The sequence below is a fragment of the Aythya marila genome (genome assembly GCF_965140915.1).
Source record: "Aythya marila genome assembly, chromosome: 17".
Lineage (NCBI taxonomy): Eukaryota > Metazoa > Chordata > Aves > Anseriformes > Anatidae > Aythya > Aythya marila.
The window spans coordinates 8,719,112-8,738,290 of record NC_139058.1 but is presented as its reverse complement, the minus strand read 5'-3'; the positions used below and the strand labels follow the sequence as shown (position 1 = coordinate 8,738,290).

Below are 19,179 nucleotides of genomic sequence, written 5' to 3'. Positions count from 1 at the left end.
TGCTGTACGTGCTGCCACCCCTTGCTCCCTGATCTCTGCACTCTGTTGCAGGGCCGGAGGGACCCCTGTGCTCCTCTCCTGCGGGCTGGCTCTTGGCAGAGAACAGCTTGCTCCGAGTGGAGACAGGTGGGGAGCACGAGCACTGGGCAGGGGGTCTGGCTGACCAGTGCCAGCCCTGCATAAAGCACTGGCAAGAGCAACAGCAATAGAAAACACCTCAGGCACAAATTTTTAAGTAACAAAGCCAAATTAATGGAAACTAATAACAAGAGAAAAGCTCGAATAAGTTCTCAGCAATACTGAGTGAAACAGGAAGATCAGGTCTCACAGTCTGATAAAATCACAGTTGGAAATAACAGAGTCAACAGGAAGCACAGATCGTCATTTACACTTGGAGCAAGCTTTTGGTCTTGGGCCCTACAGACGACTGACCTTCTAAGGCCAGCAAGAGCAGCAGCAGGAAAGGGCTGCTGGAGCAGACAGGTTACAGACCAGACCGGAGACAAAGAGTTAGCAAGCATGATGCTCCAGCATGCAGAGAGCCTGTGACAAATGGGGTCATGCTGTCTTTTGGCCTGATTTGGAGAGCAGTGACCTGGAAGAAGGAACACCGAGTGAGAGAATGCAATGGCATACAGAGTGCCAAAAGGAGGCTGCTCCACTCGAGCACACAGCACTCTCTTTACCAGCCCGAGGAGCAGGCAGGCACTGTGAAATGGCTGCCTCTGCATTCATTTGACAGTGAAATTTACTGCACCTTTAAATATTTCCTTCAAACAGTTACTTGGTTTGAGTGACGAAAGGCCCTATTCTCATCCCCACTAAAACCACGACAGATTGTGTTGTGCTTCTACAACCGAGGCACATAGGACAGACCTGCTAAGAGCCTCGTGGGCTCATTCGCGCAGTCCCCACCACAAGCACATGCTGCACAGGAAAAATACAGACTAGGCTGCGCTCCCCTGGCACCTCCAGTCCTCTTGCGGCCTGTTTTTTGGCATTTGCAGCGGCAAGCTACAGCCCCAAATTCACTAATGAATCAAGCAAATGGCTCTCTGTATCCTGCACAAAACACAATAGAACAAAGCAGCTTGGCACCACAGGGATTTCTGAGTGCAAGGTTCTAGCACTCATAGCAACTTAGCACTGAATTAAGACAGACAATTAGTGTACAGAAGTCAGCAGAGGCTGAGCGTGCAGAACACAAAGTGATGGGGACCTGGGAAAAAGGTGAACTGAGGACACTGGTCAACAGCAAATGCAAGCCAGGCACTAAGCAGGCAGTCTGTGCTCTGCCTTAAGAAACCACCACAGAGAGCTTGCTGATTTATTTTTTTCCCCCCCAAAAAAAGAGAAAAGATGACACACAGAAAGAGTGAAAGAAAAAAAGAACAACGATGCATCAGTGGAAGTGAAATGCCTGGCAGCAAGAACTGAGGCAACCTTAAAGTTAGTGTGTTTTATGTTATTTACTCGCATTACTTCCTCCCTTTATTCAATCTCCCTGGCAACTTTACACTCCATCAATTTTTAATTGTAACTGATGTGACATACATGTTGTTGGAGTCTCATTGCTGCTGGAAACTCCCAGTCCAGCCACAACCCCATTCTTCTCAAAGCTCCCCACTGACATGTTAATCTTTTCCGCCATCACGCTTTGGATATGACCCATTGCCTTCTTCATTTCCACCCAATTTTATTGCTGGAATACTGTTCTGCATGAGCAAACTGTTCAAATGAACTCAAGTGTGTAAAAGGTTTTCTGAGTTGACACTTTGGAGGTAGTGCATGTGACTATGTTTTACATGGAAAACAACCTAGATGTCTGCGATTGCCATGTGCGCTGCTATGAGACGCCCCAGATAATTAAGCAGATAAGAGTGATTGTTTTGCATGGCAACAGAGGAATGGTGGCGGGTTGCTACCACTGAATGACTGATCTAAGGTCATATCCTCTCCGATTTTCCAGCACTCCTGCGAGGGAGAAGGAAACAATTTGTCTGAGCTGATCATGCAGAAATTAAAAAAAAAAAGTAACAAAGGAAGCCGCACATCTAGGAGGCACCAACTGGAGGAGATGGATCACAGGATGAAGCATCAGTTTACTCATGCAGTCTGTTCCCAGTGCTGAGGCCAGTTTTGCTGACATATGTGCTTGCCTGGATGCAGAGTCTCAAGACCAAACAAAAGGCTGCTACACTCAAAACATGTGGAGGTGCCTGCCACAAGAAGTACAAATTCAAAGAGCAAAAGGGCCAGCCACCCAAGTACCAAAGATGGATTGCAAGGTAGCAACAGAAAGAAAAATAGTTCAAAATGAGGGGCAAACTGATGCTTAAAACTGAACTAAGCCTCATGCTTCCTGCTATAAAATTATGTCTGTTTCCCCCCCTACCCCAAACTCCCCAACAATCTTGGTTTCATTGTACCCAGCAAGGGCTCCTTCTCCCTGTGTATTTCTCTGAAATATAAGAGAAGCCCCCACACATGCATAAACACTAGTGAAACAGCTGCACATCCAGTGCTGCCATTCCCAGGTCTGATGAGGATTTCACTTCTCTGTGTACCAGAGGTGCTCCCATATTAAAACGTTATGGTTTTACTTTTGAGGGGAAAAACTTGCAGATTGGCAAGCCTCAACACTCTTCAATGTGGCTATAAAAATAGGTAAACAAAATATTCTATAGAAAGAAAAAAATAGAAGTAATGGGAGCTATTAAAATCACTGCCCATTCCTGGAAGCTTCTGACTACACGGACCAATTTTCAGTTTTCCTTCCTCCAGTGCCGTTATGTCATGGAGAGATTCAGTAAACGTTTCACAGCCAAAACAGCCCTCGTCTCCTTGATGCATTGTCTTCATCTTTGCAACCCAGAAAACTTGGTGAGTCAGAAATCCCAGACTGGGAAGTTGCAGATTTACAATAACACATGGCTTAACAATACATTACGATTTAGCCAACACAGAAATTTTCCTGTTTTCATAGCAGGAACATGCAGACATGATTCTTGACATTGTCAGAGTTTTTAACTATAAGGAATTTTGGAAAAAGCTCGCCTAACTACACAGACCTTGCCTTTAGGTAGGCTGGACTTTGGCCAAATAACAACAGTGACAACAAGAAACCACAGATAAAAACAAAATGGAAAATCCTACATACACTAGAATTTCTAAAGAAAACAAAACAACGTAAAAACCTGGGAAAACCCTGAAAGAAAATGAATATACAGCTATGACAGGAAAAGATGACGACAGCATTAATACAGCTAACTCTAAGTCACAGATTCTTAACACAGATTAATTTAAGTATAAAATGCTTTAACAAAATGTACATGTTCTGTGCATAGAAATGCCTACTCTTGTGGGGAAAAATGTTCAAAAACGTAAAATCTTGTATCACTCTATGTAAAACATTTGAAGAATTTACAGGGTCAGTGATTCCAGAGTTCTCTAATGAGAGCACACAAATCTCCAGGGCATTTTAGGGCTGAAAATTTGCTTTTTTGTAGTTGCTCAGCTCCACAGAAAATCAGCTTTTGTCAGCAGAAGGGACATGCTTATCTCTGATTAGCCTGAGAGATGTACATGGGAGTCACCCTGTACTTGAAAATATAGATACAAACCAAGACATTACTTCAAACACCCACCATGCATTTGGTGGCAAGGCTCTCCCTGAAAATAGCATGGCAGCTTTGGGGCTGCAAGGAGGGAGGGAAAGGAACAGACCTCATGAAATTCATTTAGACAACGAACCCTTCTAGAGAAACAGTGAGATACAATCCTGCAAGCCACCCTCAATCAGAGCTGTTTCTGAAATCCCACAAATGACCTCAGCTTGTGTGATCATCACTCAAACGCTGGAGAAAGCTGACATCTAAGAAGTGACGAAGAGCTAAAGGCAAATGAAGGAGAACTGGGGATATTTTTCAGTGTGCCAGTAAGGAAAAGATATTTGGGCAGGGTCTCTGCTGCTTACAACAGCCAGTCCAACTTAAAGAATGCATCCTCAGAGCACATGTTCAAACACTCCCCCTAAAGCTGTGCACAGACAGTGCAACAATCTGGAGGAAGAGCAGGAACACATGTTCACCATGACATCCTCCACTGAGGGGCCCTATTTCTCCTGTATGGTGCTTTAGTTCTTTATCACACAGCAGCTCCCTGAGAGCAGCATCCGCTTGCAATCATCTCATCGCCTCCCCTATCATATTGCAAATTTGCCACAGAGACAAAGTGTCCCATGCTGATTCACAGTGGTGGAAAAGTTCAAATAATCCATTTATCTCAGAGGCAGCCTGTTGTCATGGACACTAAACTCTGGACACGGCAGTTATCAGGACAATAAGCCTGTCCTCCAAGGCCTCGCTAGCACATCAATCAACTTCTAGCACATAGGGAAGATAGCGTTCCTTCAGCATGTTTTATGGAGGGGATAGTATATTCATTACTTCCTCTTTTGTCACAAATGGAGTATCCTCAACAGTGCCCAGGGCTCAGTGACCATGTAGTTACTGTATGCTCTGCTAGATGTTTTGAATTTAACAGAGAAATCAGAGATCAAAATTAATTTTCTTCTGAAAAAGCATCTTTTCTACAAGGATATTGAAGCAGACATGGGGACAAGACAAGAGGGAGAAGGCTGCTGACTTCCCGCCTATGAATCACACTGTATTCCTCACTGGTTGGAGGAAAAAATCTCCATGATTCTCAAAATCAGAAGGTGGAAAAAACCTCTCTGGGGCACTTCCATATTCAAAACCCAATTATGATTTGCAGTAAGGGTAGCAGGAATTAGTTAAGCACAGTCTTACCTGGATCTGTCCTTTCCCCATTATGCGATCTGTGCTTTCTCCATCCTCTTTGGTGAGCTTCATTTTGTTGTAGCACTTTTCATAGCACAGAATCCGCAGAGTTTGTGAGCCTTCCAGCTCAATTTCAAACTCCTGCAGGGCACCAGGAAAGGAAAGAGCAATGAATACACCACAGCAGGACACCAGTCTCTTAATAATGAATAGAATCTCCTTAAAACTCATCAGGAAGGAGCACTTCAGGTCTGACAAAAACCTCCTCCCTAATGCAGGCAGTCTAGGATTAAACTGGAATTGTATTTTGCATATACAAGATGGCCAAATCAGAGACTAAGATGCTTGACTCCTTAGCCAGGTTTCAGTAACACATCATTCAAAGAAACAAATCCACCCATGTTCCGTATATTTAATTTTGCTCTCCAGCAGGTTTGCAAGTTGGCAATAAACAGGTATAACGTCTAATTCTTCCCACTCATAACAAATAAACAAGGACACATCCAAAGAAACCTCCTTTTTCAGTGTATTTTCATTGATGTCTTAAAAAATAATCATACTTACCTTTTTAAATGATGAAATGCTGGACAATGCAAGACAAGTTTGTACTGAAATCTTTGTTTAGCTATCCAAGAAAAATCTGCCACAAGACCTGAGAGCCATGTGAACCTGCTAAGGATGTGCTGAGAGGCAGCACATGCAGCACAAGTCCAGAACATGCAGCATGGGCTGTGGACAAAATGTTCTTTCATTTGTAGTTTTTCTGCTCATGAACTGATGGAACAAGCCACATTAAGAAAACTCAACCTACCTCGTTCCAGTTGGGCTCCGTGGTGTCTCTGTAAACTCTAGTTTTAGCCTTGTTCACGAAATACCCAAAAGAATCCACCTCTAATGTGCAGTACAAATCTGAGGAGGGAAGGAAGATGCAGAAACGTTATATAAATTTCTAGGAACTCCTATCTTTTCCCAAGTTTTAGGGTGTTACTTCATTTATATCTTCTGTGTATTAGCAGCTGTAGCACTGGCCAGGGCAAATTTTGTCATCTGGACCAGCAGAGTTGCTTTTATGCAGTTGAAGTACCAGTACAGTGGTATAAATAACTTCATCATAGACAAGCCCTTCATCTATAACATGAGTCTGTTGTTTGCTATCATCCAATATTTCCCAGGTCAATCCACAATGAGCAGACGGTGTACACCAATGAGAAATGAAACTTCCCTAGGTAGATACTGGATCTCATCAACCCATCAGAGCTGATTTCACTGACAATGGCATCAGCATAATATTCCTCAGAGACTAGGTTAGGGGCTAGCCATCAAAAACTCATTATCTCCACAAAGTGATTAACTGTATGGTATCTAGTGTTTTTGAAGGACTAGTAGAAAGCTGCAGACATTGCCCCTATTTGTATGTTTTAAGTTATGTTAGCCAGCTTCATTGCATTCCCCTAAATTTATACCAATATTCTGACTTCACTTCCAGTTCTCCAAATCACCTCCTCACCATCATCCCAAATGCTGCAATCCTAAATCAATCCACGACCAGCTGTCACAGCACCTGAATTACCTCACCCCTACGATCGAACCTTGATCAACACCTCTGTATTAAAGAGCTGCAACTCACTTGAACTTTGTTTGAATCCTGTGGCAGAGTGGACGATCACATTCAGGAATCCGTAGAGACCTGGGGATTCATCATCTGAACAAAAGAGGCAAGGAATTCTGTTAAGTTCACAGAGAAGTCAAGAGAGGACAGTGATGAGCTGATTTTACACAAGTTTATGAGCACAGGTTTACACAGGTTTATGTTCCTAAAAACAAATGTGGCAGGAGCATTTAACCTAGCTGTTTTACTAAAAAGAGAAGGGGATATTGTTCCAGGTTCAGTGTCTATTTCACCTGTAATATCTTCTGGCAGTTTTGGGGTTTTACAATGCCACTTTTGGGGTCAGCATGACAGTATGGAAGAGATTCAAAGGAGAAAAGTAAAAATAAAAATGCCATATCTATACTACCGGGTTACACAGTAATAAACGATGGCCTTTGACAAAGTTTTGACCGAGGCTAACCAGAATTCTTCCAAAGGATTCCCAGGCATAGTTCAAAGGTGTCCCAAGCCAGGGCTCTAACAGGCATGCACATCCCTGGCATGATGGCTGTGTGCAAAATCTATTTAGTAATCAGTGGATACATATTGGAGGATGTCCAGGAATATTTTACTGATTCAGATGAAGCCATATAATTTGGAGCTTGTTTTCTTCTTTTTTGTTGTTGCAGCAAACATTGGGATCACTAATTGCTTTCACTCCTGCTGTTCTCTTTTCGCATGCTATCATCTACTTCAAGTAAGCTACAAAAGTTGGCTACATAAGGTCTCAGCTTTTGATTTACAGGAACCATCAGTTTGTAAATCATCACCAGGCTGAAGCCTGTAGCAGATAGAAGCAGTAAAAGCAAGTCTAGGGGAAATGCACAAAGGCAGAACACAGATAGATTTTCTTTGCAGATACACCATAAGAAAGCACAAACTAGAGGTCTCACCTTCCTTGTTGATAGTGAGGGGAATGTTGTGGACTGTTTGAAGTTTCACACAGGAGTTGGTCAGCATCTGAAGCTCCACTGATGTGAGCGAGAAGCTTTTAAAGCCTGCCATGGAGATTCAAAGGAAGAGGAATTAAAATTCAAAGCAAAAGCTGGGCTCTCTCGTTTTGGACAGAATACCTGCTCCCTAGACATTGCTCAGCAATAGGACCATGGTGTTCAGGTCTGTACTGCTGCTGCAGCCCATCTCCATTTAGGGCATATTCAGCTCTGTTTAGGGCACATTCATTTAGTCCTTGGAGTGAAATGTCTCAGTTGTTCAAAGGAAGCAAGGGGCACTCATATTCTTGCAAAGCCAAAAACCAGCCACGCCAAAATAAAAGTTTCTTTGGACTAAAGCCAGGTGAAAGGGTGCAGCTGTTCCCTCCACCTGGAGCTGCACAAATCTCTGGGGTAAGTTGGACAATCTCTCCCTGCACATTCCCTACATGGTACTATAGTCAAAGTTTCCCTAAAGAGGCTCAGATATGCAAGACAAAAGACATCCACATTGCACTATGAGTTTCAGTGCGTGGTCCTCTTTTCTCAGGAAACTCTGCCCAGACCTCACCCTCTGGATTCCTGCTCTTGGATCACAGCACTTGTACCAATGCCCAGCTGAAGGTCACTCACATTTCTTCTGCTGTTCACGGATGTTCTCCCTCCACTCTGCCCTTTCATAGTCCGATGAAATGAGGAACGTGTAACTCTACACAGGAAAACAGAAGAACATTATTAGTCTGACACGCCATTGAGAGCAGACCTGCCTCCAACATCTCCAGTGAAAATTCTTAGCTATATTGTCCTTCTAGTACTACTGCCACTTGCCCTACATCACAGCTTTGTCTGTGACAGCGAGGACTCCAGCAATGTGCCTTCTCAGCAGTGTGCCAGTGGTACCAACATGGGCTCCTGTGGTCAGAGCTTTCACAGAGCTCCACCCTGCAAGGAGCAGCTGTGTCCCTGGCAGCATGGGGTCCCATGGTATTCCTTGTAACAGTTGCACCATGAAACCCCAGAGCCTCTATTGCAGGCCAAGAGGCTGATGCAAGCTGAAGAAGCAGGCACCAGCTTGTGAATTTTCACTGACTAGTAACAGGATCTTGGGATCATCCTTTGTCGTTGTGTGTGTAAAGGCCACGGTGAAAAGCTCCAGTACTGCCAGAGCAGGTGATACCTCTGGCACACTGAGCATCCTGTGGAGCTAAAAGGAGATTGTTCACAACCATTCAGCATCCCCGCTGCCAAGCGAAGCTTTTTGTTAGATGAAAAGAGCATTTCCTATCTCTCTGCCAGGGCAGGTCCGTTTGTATATGGCATATACAGGCACACAGACACACACAATCCTTTGACATCTGTCTTGTACACAGGGCCTGAGGCAGACCAGAAAAGCCACTCACCTTGCCATTGCGATTGTGTACCCGGAAGGCCATGTTGGGAGACATCAGCAGTAGGAGTGATTCCTGCTCTGAGAGCTTCTTTTTCAACCTCTCAATGACCTTGCTGCCCTTATTGGCTCTCTGAAGGGTGGGGGAGAGAGGGAGACAGAGGACATGAATGTCATTCTCCTACAGCTGCCCCAATTTATGCCAACACACATTTTCAGACCCATGGTCCCTTCCCTCTGAGAGTAGCAAAATGGCCCCAGGCAGGAGAAATGCTGTCAATAGGATTCACAGGGCTCCAGCTGCTCAGGAAGGTGTTATCTCTGCATTATCTCTTCAGCCAGACTTGACTCTGTGCCCAGTCCTAGCTGCCCCAGATGAAGGTGCAGGGCTGCATGCCCACCATCCCAGTTACGCCCTGTATTTTCTGTTCTAGAGGCTGCAGGCAGTGTCCCATCACTGGGCAGCCATAGCACTGCCAGGTCCTCCACAAGCATCCTTAGTCAAGGAGAGTGAAGGCAACTTCTCTAAAAGTTGCTCGGAACTCTATCACCAAAATTCTTTCCCATCTGCTACCTACCAACGCATTTTCAGAGGTCACCTAAAACAAGTTTTTTTGTTTTTTTTTTTTTGTTTTTTTTTTCTTGGATAAAACCCAGCCCCAAAGCCAGCCACGTACATTGTTTGGCACTGATGCACCAAAGCGTGTTTCCTAAACACCTGCATCTTGTAAGAGGCTTCCACACGGTGTTCTTCCTAGTATCTCACATTTTCCAGGAAACCCTCTCTGAAAGCTAGCCAGGGCAAAGGCACAAGAAGCATGTTCTTTGGAAGTGCAGGGGATTTTCTTCTCATGGTACAAGTAATTTTATTCATATCCTTCTCTACATACCATCAGGCTTTTAGTTTTCAAAGCCTTTTTCTCATTTGGGTGGCAGGATGGTTCAAAGTCCAACAGCTCTGAGAAAACATGCCTTGCAAGCAAAGACAAGCCTGGGCCAGAGACACCACATCTGTGTCAGACTGTCCAGTCAGAATAATTTGTATTCTCTTTATATATTGCTGTTGCTTTGACACTGGTGAAGTCAGAAAATGCTAGAAAAGCGTAAGTGAGCCTGCAAAAATTCCAAAGTACATGCTTCTGACCAAAATCACTTACAGGATCATACTCAGACGGCCAGAAGTCAGACTTCCTAAGAAGTGCTATGCCACACTCCCAGTCCTTCTCGTGTCTACAGCATAAGAGCTCTGCTCTCCACATGAATGCCTGGATAAAGCAGTCACAGATAGTCCCATGCAAGTAGGGAAGCTACTGGCTACCATAAAGCATCTTTTGCAGTTCCTGCATCCTCAAAGGACACCATCATTCAAGCACTGCACTAGGATGAGCAACGATGGGCTGCGCAGCAGTCTAGATATCACTGCTAACAGAGCTGCACCACAAATCTCTGCTGGGTGGTCTCTGCAGGACTCCCCATGCTGTGCAGCTTTAGGAATGCTGCTTCTATCAGCATCTCATGTCAGCAAAGATACTGAATCTGTTCTATGCTTTGGATGGAGCGCTCAACCCCTTTTTACCTTTTCACGCTGGATGTCATTCTTGATCTGGGATATCTTGATCTTCATGGCATCCAGCTCCTCATCAGGTACCAGTGGGATGTTGGGCACTGCCTCAGACTCATCCACCATTTGGAAACTAAGGTCCGTGAGTGGGATGTACCATTTGCAGTCATACTGCTGGCTTTTTCTGAAAGACAGAAGTTCCAAACCTTTACTACTACTGGTGCTTGGCAACACCCACTCCCCCTTCCCACGATCCTTTCCTCATTATAGTTCAGAAGATACAGAAATGGGCACAACTTCACTGTGACTTCCAGGTGGGAAAAATCTGGCAAAAGGCTGCTCTCCAGTAAGAAACTGGAGTATTCAACTATCATTGCTGGCTAAACCGAGAACTGTGCTGAAGCTGAGATGCAAAGTACGTAGTCCAGAAAGGAAACCTCACCCTCCAATCTGCTTCTTGAGCTTGGCACACAGGAATAGATCAGTAAAAAGAAAGACATGACGGAGTTTGCGAGCCCCCTCAACTAGCTCCACCATGAAGCTGTCCTTCAGGAGCTGTCGGTGCTGGTGAAAAACAGAGAAAATGTTTTGGTTAGTGCAGGAAGGGCCCAGGTAAGGCACTGAGCCCCCTCAGCAACACACTCCATACTCCTTATGCATGGCTCCTACCAGAGCCAATTGAGTAAATTGTTTCAATACAGAGAAAAAAAAAAAAAATGAAAAAAAATGAAAAAAAAAAGCTGTTAAATGCTCCTTATTGCAAGCAGAGCCTGCTGTTGCCTTCTCTCCTAGGGGCAGCAATGGCCAGGCACCTCCTTCCTCATCTGGTTCCAGGTCAGAGCTGAGGCTTATTTCCATCACCTGTCTCTGAGCCCGTGTAATTTATGGTGAGTCATTGCCTGGCTTCTACATACCCGAGGGCCACGATCGCTCCCAGAACATCATCCCCCCCACAAACCAGTAGAGAGCAGCAAACACCACTTTTCTATCCGGGCTTTCCCTGCCCTCCCCAGGAGTCACTTTCCCAGCTACTGGGTGCAGCTGGAGCTATGAGGAGCCTACCAACACCTCCATTCCCAGCAGCATTAACAGCTGAATGCCATTGCTGCTTCTTTATTATAAGTGCTGTTAAGGGATGATTCCTGACCAAAATGTGTACCTAGCAAACTCCTCAGTAGTCCCTTACCAGCCTGTGTTTAAACAGGACCATCTGGATATGTCCCCTACCCCATGCCTATTAAAAGCCTTTTTTTTTTTTTTTTCCCCTCAAGTCAAACAAACATTCCTCAAACCTAGATGATGTAAAGAAAGTGCCTAACACTGATGCCATTATGTCTGCCTCTGGTTCCAGGAAGCTTTACAACCTTCTACATGAGAGACACACACTGGAGGGCAGAAGCACCTCTTTCCTATTGCCCTTGCAGGGGCTCTGCAGCTGACAAAGTCTGGAGCGCTGGCAGTGAGGTGGATGGGTCTGTGCCGTGACCAGTGACCAACGCAGGAGTTTCAAATGCTGCTCCACACTCAGACCTTCTGTTCTGATGTGTCAGGATCAGTAAGACTTTGAGTGCACACCTGGAAGAATAGAAATCTCCCACTGATTTTCAAACAGAAGTCAAGGGTATGAAACTCTGGGCAAATTCTATTCCCACAACGACACGTAACTGTCAGGTTTGCCTTGCTTCATGGCCAGTACAAGCAGGCACCATCAGTGTATCCATGCAGGTCTGCTAAGACACTTTTTCCCGACCCACAGTATATTTCCTTGCTATTCCAGCTAGGGGGATGCTCCCCTGATGCCAGGGAGTGACACAGCACACGTGCTGTACACGCCATGACAACGTCACGGCTGGAGACTGGAGAGATCTAACACTGCCCAACGCTCGCCAACACCCCCTCCTGCTGTTTCACTGCCAGCCTTCTCCAGGCCCACGCACAACTTGCCAGTAGGATTTGCTGCTGGCCTGCAGCATCTCTGCAATCACCACACATGCAAAAGCTGTCCTGCTTTTCCAAAGGCAGCTCTGCTCCGGTGTGCAGTAGGAAAGCAGTTAACCTGAGCAAGGTCAAGACATCCAAAGCAGAATCGTGCCTCAGTTTCTCTTTATGCCTCATGAGTTATGCCTCATGAGTTTTATTTGCTGCATGATATAACGAGCCTTGAACACGTTTACTGCAGAGAGTGGGAGTGCAAACCCCCGCACTGCCTCTCCTTCCTCCTACCATCCTTCCCATCTCAGCTCTCCAAATGAAAACAAACCACATCAGTCCCGAGCCCAGCACACATCATGGCAGGAAGCACAAGGGAGAGAAATGTCCTTGCAGACATAATTCTTGTTTCCACAGTCTGTCCTAGAGCACCCCAAACTTCCTGACATGGGCTAAGAGTCTGCGTTTTACTGTCTGCAGCTGCACTAGCAACACAGCAAGCTGCTGAAGCACAGATAGCGTCAGCATCTCATCTTGGGGCCACCTGCCAATGTACAAAAGTCCTGGGAATCTGTGAGCAGCAGCAACCAAGGCTGCACCTTCCCCATAGTGCCAGGAAGTTAATGTTGCTCCCCAGCAGACTCTTGTACCATCTCTGGGCATGAGCCTGTGGAGATCTGGTATCCAGCAGTGATTCAGGCTCTGAAAGGCCTGTACATATGTTAATGTTTATTTTTAGGTGGGCGTGATCCTCCTGGCTTCTCCTTGGTGGTTTTGGAGAGAATGCCTGCCTGCATTGATGTCGCTGCTAATGATGTGCACTTGTGCATGCCTCCCCCCTCCTGCCCAATCAACAAATCCCAGGTAGGCAGGAAACTGGAAACATCCAGCTTTAAAAATAAATAAGTAAGAAGGAGGTATGCTGTCAGTAGCAGAAACACTCTCCACAGCTGCAAAGAATTTCATCTGGGGGCATTAACAAAGCAGGGAAAGAGATTTTCTGAACAAGCCAAAACCCTGATCTCAGGTTGGTAGATCTGATGAATATCAATTATGCTGCAAATCAGCTCAGCTCCTCCAGGGCAATGAGAATAGCTGCTTGTTGCCAGCTCAACCTCAGCCCATTGTTCTTAGGTGTAAAGATGTTCTCTCAACTCACTCACCTCTGCTACCCAGGCAGGCACGTGCCCCAGGCCTGACCTGCTTTGTGTCTCCCTTTTGCGAGACACTGGCAGGTGTGTTTGGCTTCAGCAGTATTCCTGTACCATCACCTAGACCACAGTATTTTGAAGATAAGCATGTCTTCAAGTGAAGGGATGCCCATAAAGAGGCACCAGTGACTGGAAGTCCTGGTGTCAAGCCTCCACAAAGCAAGACTAGATGAGCCCATCACTGTTCCCTGCAGCAAGGCCACAGACTTGCTCACACAGCCTGCCTGTTCCACCCAGACGACCCCTTCTCCTGTGTCTAAATTTGCACCTCATATGTGACTGCACAGTCTTTGGCTGTCATCATCTGAGCAGAATTTCTCCAGGCATCCCTGCTCTTTGTCCCACATCTCCCCAAAACCCAAGCAGAAAGCTCAGCTATACAATGCCAAAACAGGGGTGTGATTTAACAGCCTTTGTACTTCCCATCTGGGACTTGGGTACCCCTCCTTTGCACTGAGTTTATTTTGGCTGGCACTCCTGGGTACAAATTACCCAGGCTGACAAGACACAAGTTTTGGCAGCAGGATCTTTCAGCAAGGGAGCTGGGAAGAAGACAAGGGTGTATTTCCTAAGCTTGACTGGAAGAGAAATGAAGAGGTGAAAGGGATGTATTCCAGTCATCTGCTCGGAGGGAAACACTAAGCTTCCTTGAGCTTTCATTCTTCATTTCTTCTCACTCATGAGCTAGGTGGGAAGGTCTCCCACAGGGAGCCACAATGAGCAACCAAGGATCCAGGAAGGAGAGGACAGGAGAAAGGGTTTGCGGATCAAATCATAAGGGCGTGGAGCTTGATATTAGATCTAACTACCAGCTTCTCTGGGAAAACAGGATTTTCATTAGGGCTGGCCACAATAGGCATGCACCAGGCTGAGCAGCATCAGTGGAGCAGAGGAAGCAAAGGGTCACATCCTTTGTTGCAAATGATTCATCTTGCCGGGAGGGTTCAGCAGGTCAGTGGGAAACAATAAAAGCATTTTCCAACTGGCTTACCAGATCCCTGCCAAGCCCCATGGTGAGGGAGCACAGGGCACCTTCCTGACCTCCCGGCATGAGTCAGCCCATCCTATCCCGCCCTGAGGGAGCCAGCAGCCCTCTCAGGCAGCACTTGTGCCCGTCAGGTGCGCAGGCCACCTCAGCTCCACCGGTCCTCTCTAGCATTTTGGGCACCAAAGCCCATCTTGGTCAACTCCCACCTACAGGCAGCAACTGCTGTTCCTTCCGTGGCCTCTTGCTAGACAGGGTCTCCTGAAACACGAGGTCTTTTAGCTTTGTGATCCTGCTGTATGAGATGTACAATACCTCATGTGTTTCCTAAAACAGGCTACACAGATACCAAACAACGTGAGTTTAGTATCAGAGTGGCAGTGTGATTCCCTCTCTTCCGCAAACAGCCCCAGTACTAGCAGGTGTCCAGCCCAGGAGCTCAGCTCAGCTACAGAAAGATGTTTGTGGAGGCCTAAAGGAAAATCTCACATTTTGTATCAAAATGGGGTGAATTAGGATCACCTTTAATCTCTTACACAGGGCCTGGGCCCTGTCACCTCCACAAAGCTGTTGTCAAGCTCCTGCACTGGTGCAGTAAAAGTCCCAAGTCTCCCTTCTAGACCCTGCTTTCCTTTTCATGTTTTTACCTGCTTCTTCTCCCACCCATCTCAGTGCTCTGGACAAAAGAGCTCTCCCTCTACATCCTTCAGTGCCTGGATACCTCTTTGGATTGCCTCCTGCTGTCCTCCTCCTCTTACCTCTGTTAACAAGCATCTCCCCCTTCTCTGCTACCAACCTCACGACTACCTATGTGCTCATCAATTCATCCTACAGTGTTTTTGTGCTGTTTGCACATGATAAATCCTGATGCTGTCACGTACCACTTAACTCCAGGAAGTGTGGCAGAAGGCAGAAGACCAGCTTGTCTGAGACACATTACAAAAAATGGAATGTAAAAATATTCTCATCCAGAACCACAGCTGTACAAAGAGTTGTCTCCTCACGTGAGTGCCAAGGAAAGAGCTCATCCGATGTGGTGACAGCAGAGGCCTGCAGCGTGCGTGGGTGAGAGCCCCGGGAAGGACTGGAACATGTGTGATGCAGGAGGAGGAGGGTAAGAGCAGGAGATGGGTATTGGCATATGTCAGCGAGGAAGAGGTGGTTTGGTTTTCTGCAGAGCGTAGGAAGAAAATGATTCCTCGTGTGTGTGTGCATGTGTTGCAAGACCAGCATTGCAGAATAAAGGGATTCTCTGCCTAGGGAGCTAAATTGGCTGCCCTTTGAGCATTTTAATAGCCTTTTTTTTTTTTTTTCTTCTTTCCAAAGCTTCTGTCACCAGGAGCTCTCTGACTCCAGCTGTGAGAGAGTGTGAAGCATCCAAGATCAGTTTTGAGTGCTCTATTGCCAACATCTGCCCAAGGCCTCTAGGAGCAGTAGGCACCAGGCCTCAAGCTGTGCGTGCCTGCCTGGGTCTAAGCTTAGCCCCCAGCTTTCCAATGGCTTTAGTTTGCACTTCTGTTCCCTTGCATAGCTCCTTTGCCCTTTCTTGTTCCTACCACAGCCTCTGCCACATTGAACAGGAGCCTAAAGCAATGATATCCTGTCCCTTGATTGCAGTTACAAGTCACATTTAGATACACGGTAGAGCAGTTTGCCAAGCAGCTGCTTTTCCTAAGTGCAGACATGGAAGGTCCACAGCAGCATATGATCCAAATCTGATCCAAAATGCAATCTAGTGGACTTGTTCCCAGAAGGAGCTGCCTGTCTGCCCTCTCACGTGCTGAGAAGATCAGACACTAAGCCAAGGTTTAGCTTTCAGGCAGCTCCATTCCTCCATACCACTGTGGGATCACACAAATACCAGTGCCAACACTTCACAGAGGGTGGGACTGCATGGCCATGGGCAGGGCAGAATGGCAGCCACCACCACCCAGATTGGTTTGAACTGCCCTGAAACAACACCCTGCCAAGAGCGCTGGATGAGCTGCAGTCAGGGAAGGCCCAGCATCTCCCAAATTAACTCCATGATTTGCTGCAGTTTTATTAACTCCTGCTTTACAAAAATGGGCTGAATTAGCTAGAAGCACAAGCCTTGGCAGTGAAAGACAACACCAGCTTCATGGTCGTTTGCATCCAGATTCAGATGAGAAAAAACATGCAGTCCGCATAAGCGATTTGTTAATCAGTCTCACAGGGCTATCACTCCTTCCCTTCTAGCTTATCTGGCACATCCTTCACCTTAAAGCATAGATTTTCCTGCTTCTCCAGGGGACCACCCTCTGTAAAACCTCAAACAGGTTCCCTTTTCAAGACCAGAGGATAGCAGTAAAGAAGAGTCAGTGAGCAAATAAGGTGTCTGCTTCATGCTCCTAAAAGGTGTAAGATTTTTCACCCCTCCCATTCTAAGTCAGAAGGTGCTGTGCTACTCAGACCCCCCTTTTCCTTCCCTCTGTAAATGTGTTTGATTACTTAGAGAGTCAGTGAAGTGGATATCCGCAGATAACCCATCAAAAATGTAAAGAATAATAATAAAATAGCAAAAGCAGAAAGGTAGGAAGAAAAGAAGCAGTAAGATAATGGAATAGTACAGGCTGAAGGGAGACAGATCCAAAAGTCTGGAAAAAGCCCTCCTAGCTTCCTTGTGCTGCCATCTACCATGTGCTCAAATGCTTCCTCAGAGATACAGGGACAGTACTGGGATTGAAATTCTTAGGGCAAGACCAGAAAAGCTGTCAAAAACTGCAAGGCCTACACTCCTCCCATACCCTTTCCTTAGAGTCCTACTGTGAGGATACATCCAAACCCTTCTGCAGATCATGGAGAAAACGTCCTCAGCCCAAGACCTCTATGTTCTGCTAGTTAAATTCAGCCTCAGGGCCATTCCTGCCTTTCCAAGCCCCAACCAAGCACGCTGAGTGAACCACTCACAAATCAAACAGGCTGGGGCTGGTGCTCTCCTGGCTCATTTGTAGCAGCAGTCCCCAGCAAACTACAAAGCTGAGACTGGCCAGCAGCAAGGGCCAAGCTAGGTGTAGCATTCCCTCAGTCCTGGTTTGTAGGTTCAGCCCACCAACACGGGTCTTCCCTGTTGTAGCCCCTTCCGTCCCTGCAGTGAATGGTTTCACTCCCTTTGTACCCACCTCCTCATACTAACTGAAATACTCATTCAGCCCCAGCACATTAAACCATGCCCACAAATCACAGAAAGCTTTCAGTTTGCACTCATAAATCTAGAATTATGAAAAATTGCCTGCTGAGCCAAGCAGAACTGGGGGGCTGGTGTGCAGGAAGGACATCTGACATCCTGCAGGAAGATAGCAGGCAGGTCAGACCAAGCCAATGTCCCCGGAGCAGGGAACCACCGTTTGCAAAAGGGATGAAGACTTGTACTGCCTCCTGACCCACACCTCTTAGCAGCCCGTCACTAGGGAGATTAGCCACTCACTGCTACCCACAGTTCAAAGAGATCCTAAAAAAAAAAAAAAAAAAAAAAAAAAAAAAGCTGGAGCAAAGCAGATTCAACTCCTCCCGACAATGCACTCAAAGGGAAAATATTCTGCATAAAAGGCAAGGACTGGGGAAAAAAGATAACTGCGATCAGCACCTAAGCAATACATGAGGGAAAAAGGCTGTTTTCCCTCCTTCTCTTCCACCAAGGAAATTTCAAAGTGGTGTAAGACAAATAATGAGAAAAGCCATCAAAGCAAGCTGGTGATTCATTAAAATAAAAAAAAAATGCATTATGCATTGAGAGTAGTCAATTAGGAGATGCAAACTGCACGCTGTCCTGTCACCCCAGGGGAAGCACAAGCAAGGGGAGTGGGAGGAAAGGATAAGCAGAAAAGGAAAAATTTACAAGCATAAACAAAACCCAGCTATGACCCCAAGGTGAATAGCTTGTAGGAAACAGCAGCCATCACTAACCCACCCAGAGTAGCTGGAAGCTCCCTTTGTCTTTGGATTGCTACGAAGAGAATGAACGTAGCTACTCTCCAGACAGAGTGGTGTCAACCAAAGCATTACTGCTTCGAAAAATAAGGGCTACTGGTGCCAAATGATCAAAGAAAGTATCCACATTCAGATTCCCAGAGTGGAAGGCTGGGAAGCATCAGAAGCAAGTACTTTTCTTCCCTGAGCTCAGTGCAAGCAGTGTGGGAGAGAGCACAAAGGGTTCCCAGTTCCCTCCAGCACACCTACAGCCCTCTCCTTAGATACGTAGTCTACTTTTCCTCCCCACATCATACAAGAAGTCACTACAGGGCCAGTGAGAGTGTGAACTGGCCTGCTGAGCCCAGTGCTGACAGGCCTCCCCCTTCCTGCTTTGTAAGATCTGACAAACATACTGCTCCAAAAAGAGATCATCAGGATTATCCTCCTGAGCCTGCCCCTCCGCCTGGGCTCTAGCACTTCATTAGGATTCTGCATGACACTTTCCAAAGCCTGCATCCCTCATTGAGATGCTGACAGACAACGAGAGAACACAAAGTGCTCCCTCCCCTCTGAGGGGGCATTCCAGCCTGCAATTTCTGCTATGACTCAATCAGCATCCACTTTAATGAGGCCATCTACTATCTCTCGGCCTTGGTGACTGATGTTTGAGCTTGTACCTCAGTCTCTGATTGCTCAATCCTCCCTCTTCTCAGCTGCAGTTCTCCTCAGTTAACAAAATAAGAATATGACCAAGAATTGTAGGACAAACAGTGCACCCAATTCCCAGTACT

At 46.2% G+C, this 19,179-nt stretch overlaps 1 protein-coding gene across 2 annotated transcripts in view; it reads right to left on the bottom strand.

Annotated features, from left to right (window-relative positions):
• The window catches only part of BCR (BCR activator of RhoGEF and GTPase), a 103,684-nt gene that overhangs the window by 16,802 nt on the left and 67,703 nt on the right, over positions 1-19,179 (bottom strand). For both annotated transcript variants that reach the window (XM_082774179.1, XM_082774178.1), the window contains exons 10-17: positions 10,776-10,897; positions 10,349-10,517; positions 8,786-8,905; positions 8,019-8,094; positions 7,347-7,451; positions 6,430-6,504; positions 5,614-5,711; positions 4,812-4,943 (exon numbers count right to left, since the gene is read on the bottom strand). In XM_082774179.1, coding sequence (XP_082630305.1) covers positions 4,812-4,943; positions 5,614-5,711; positions 6,430-6,504; positions 7,347-7,451; positions 8,019-8,094; positions 8,786-8,905; positions 10,349-10,517; positions 10,776-10,897 — 897 coding nt within the window. The remainder of the gene's footprint in view (positions 1-4,811; positions 4,944-5,613; positions 5,712-6,429; positions 6,505-7,346; positions 7,452-8,018; positions 8,095-8,785; positions 8,906-10,348; positions 10,518-10,775; positions 10,898-19,179) is intronic.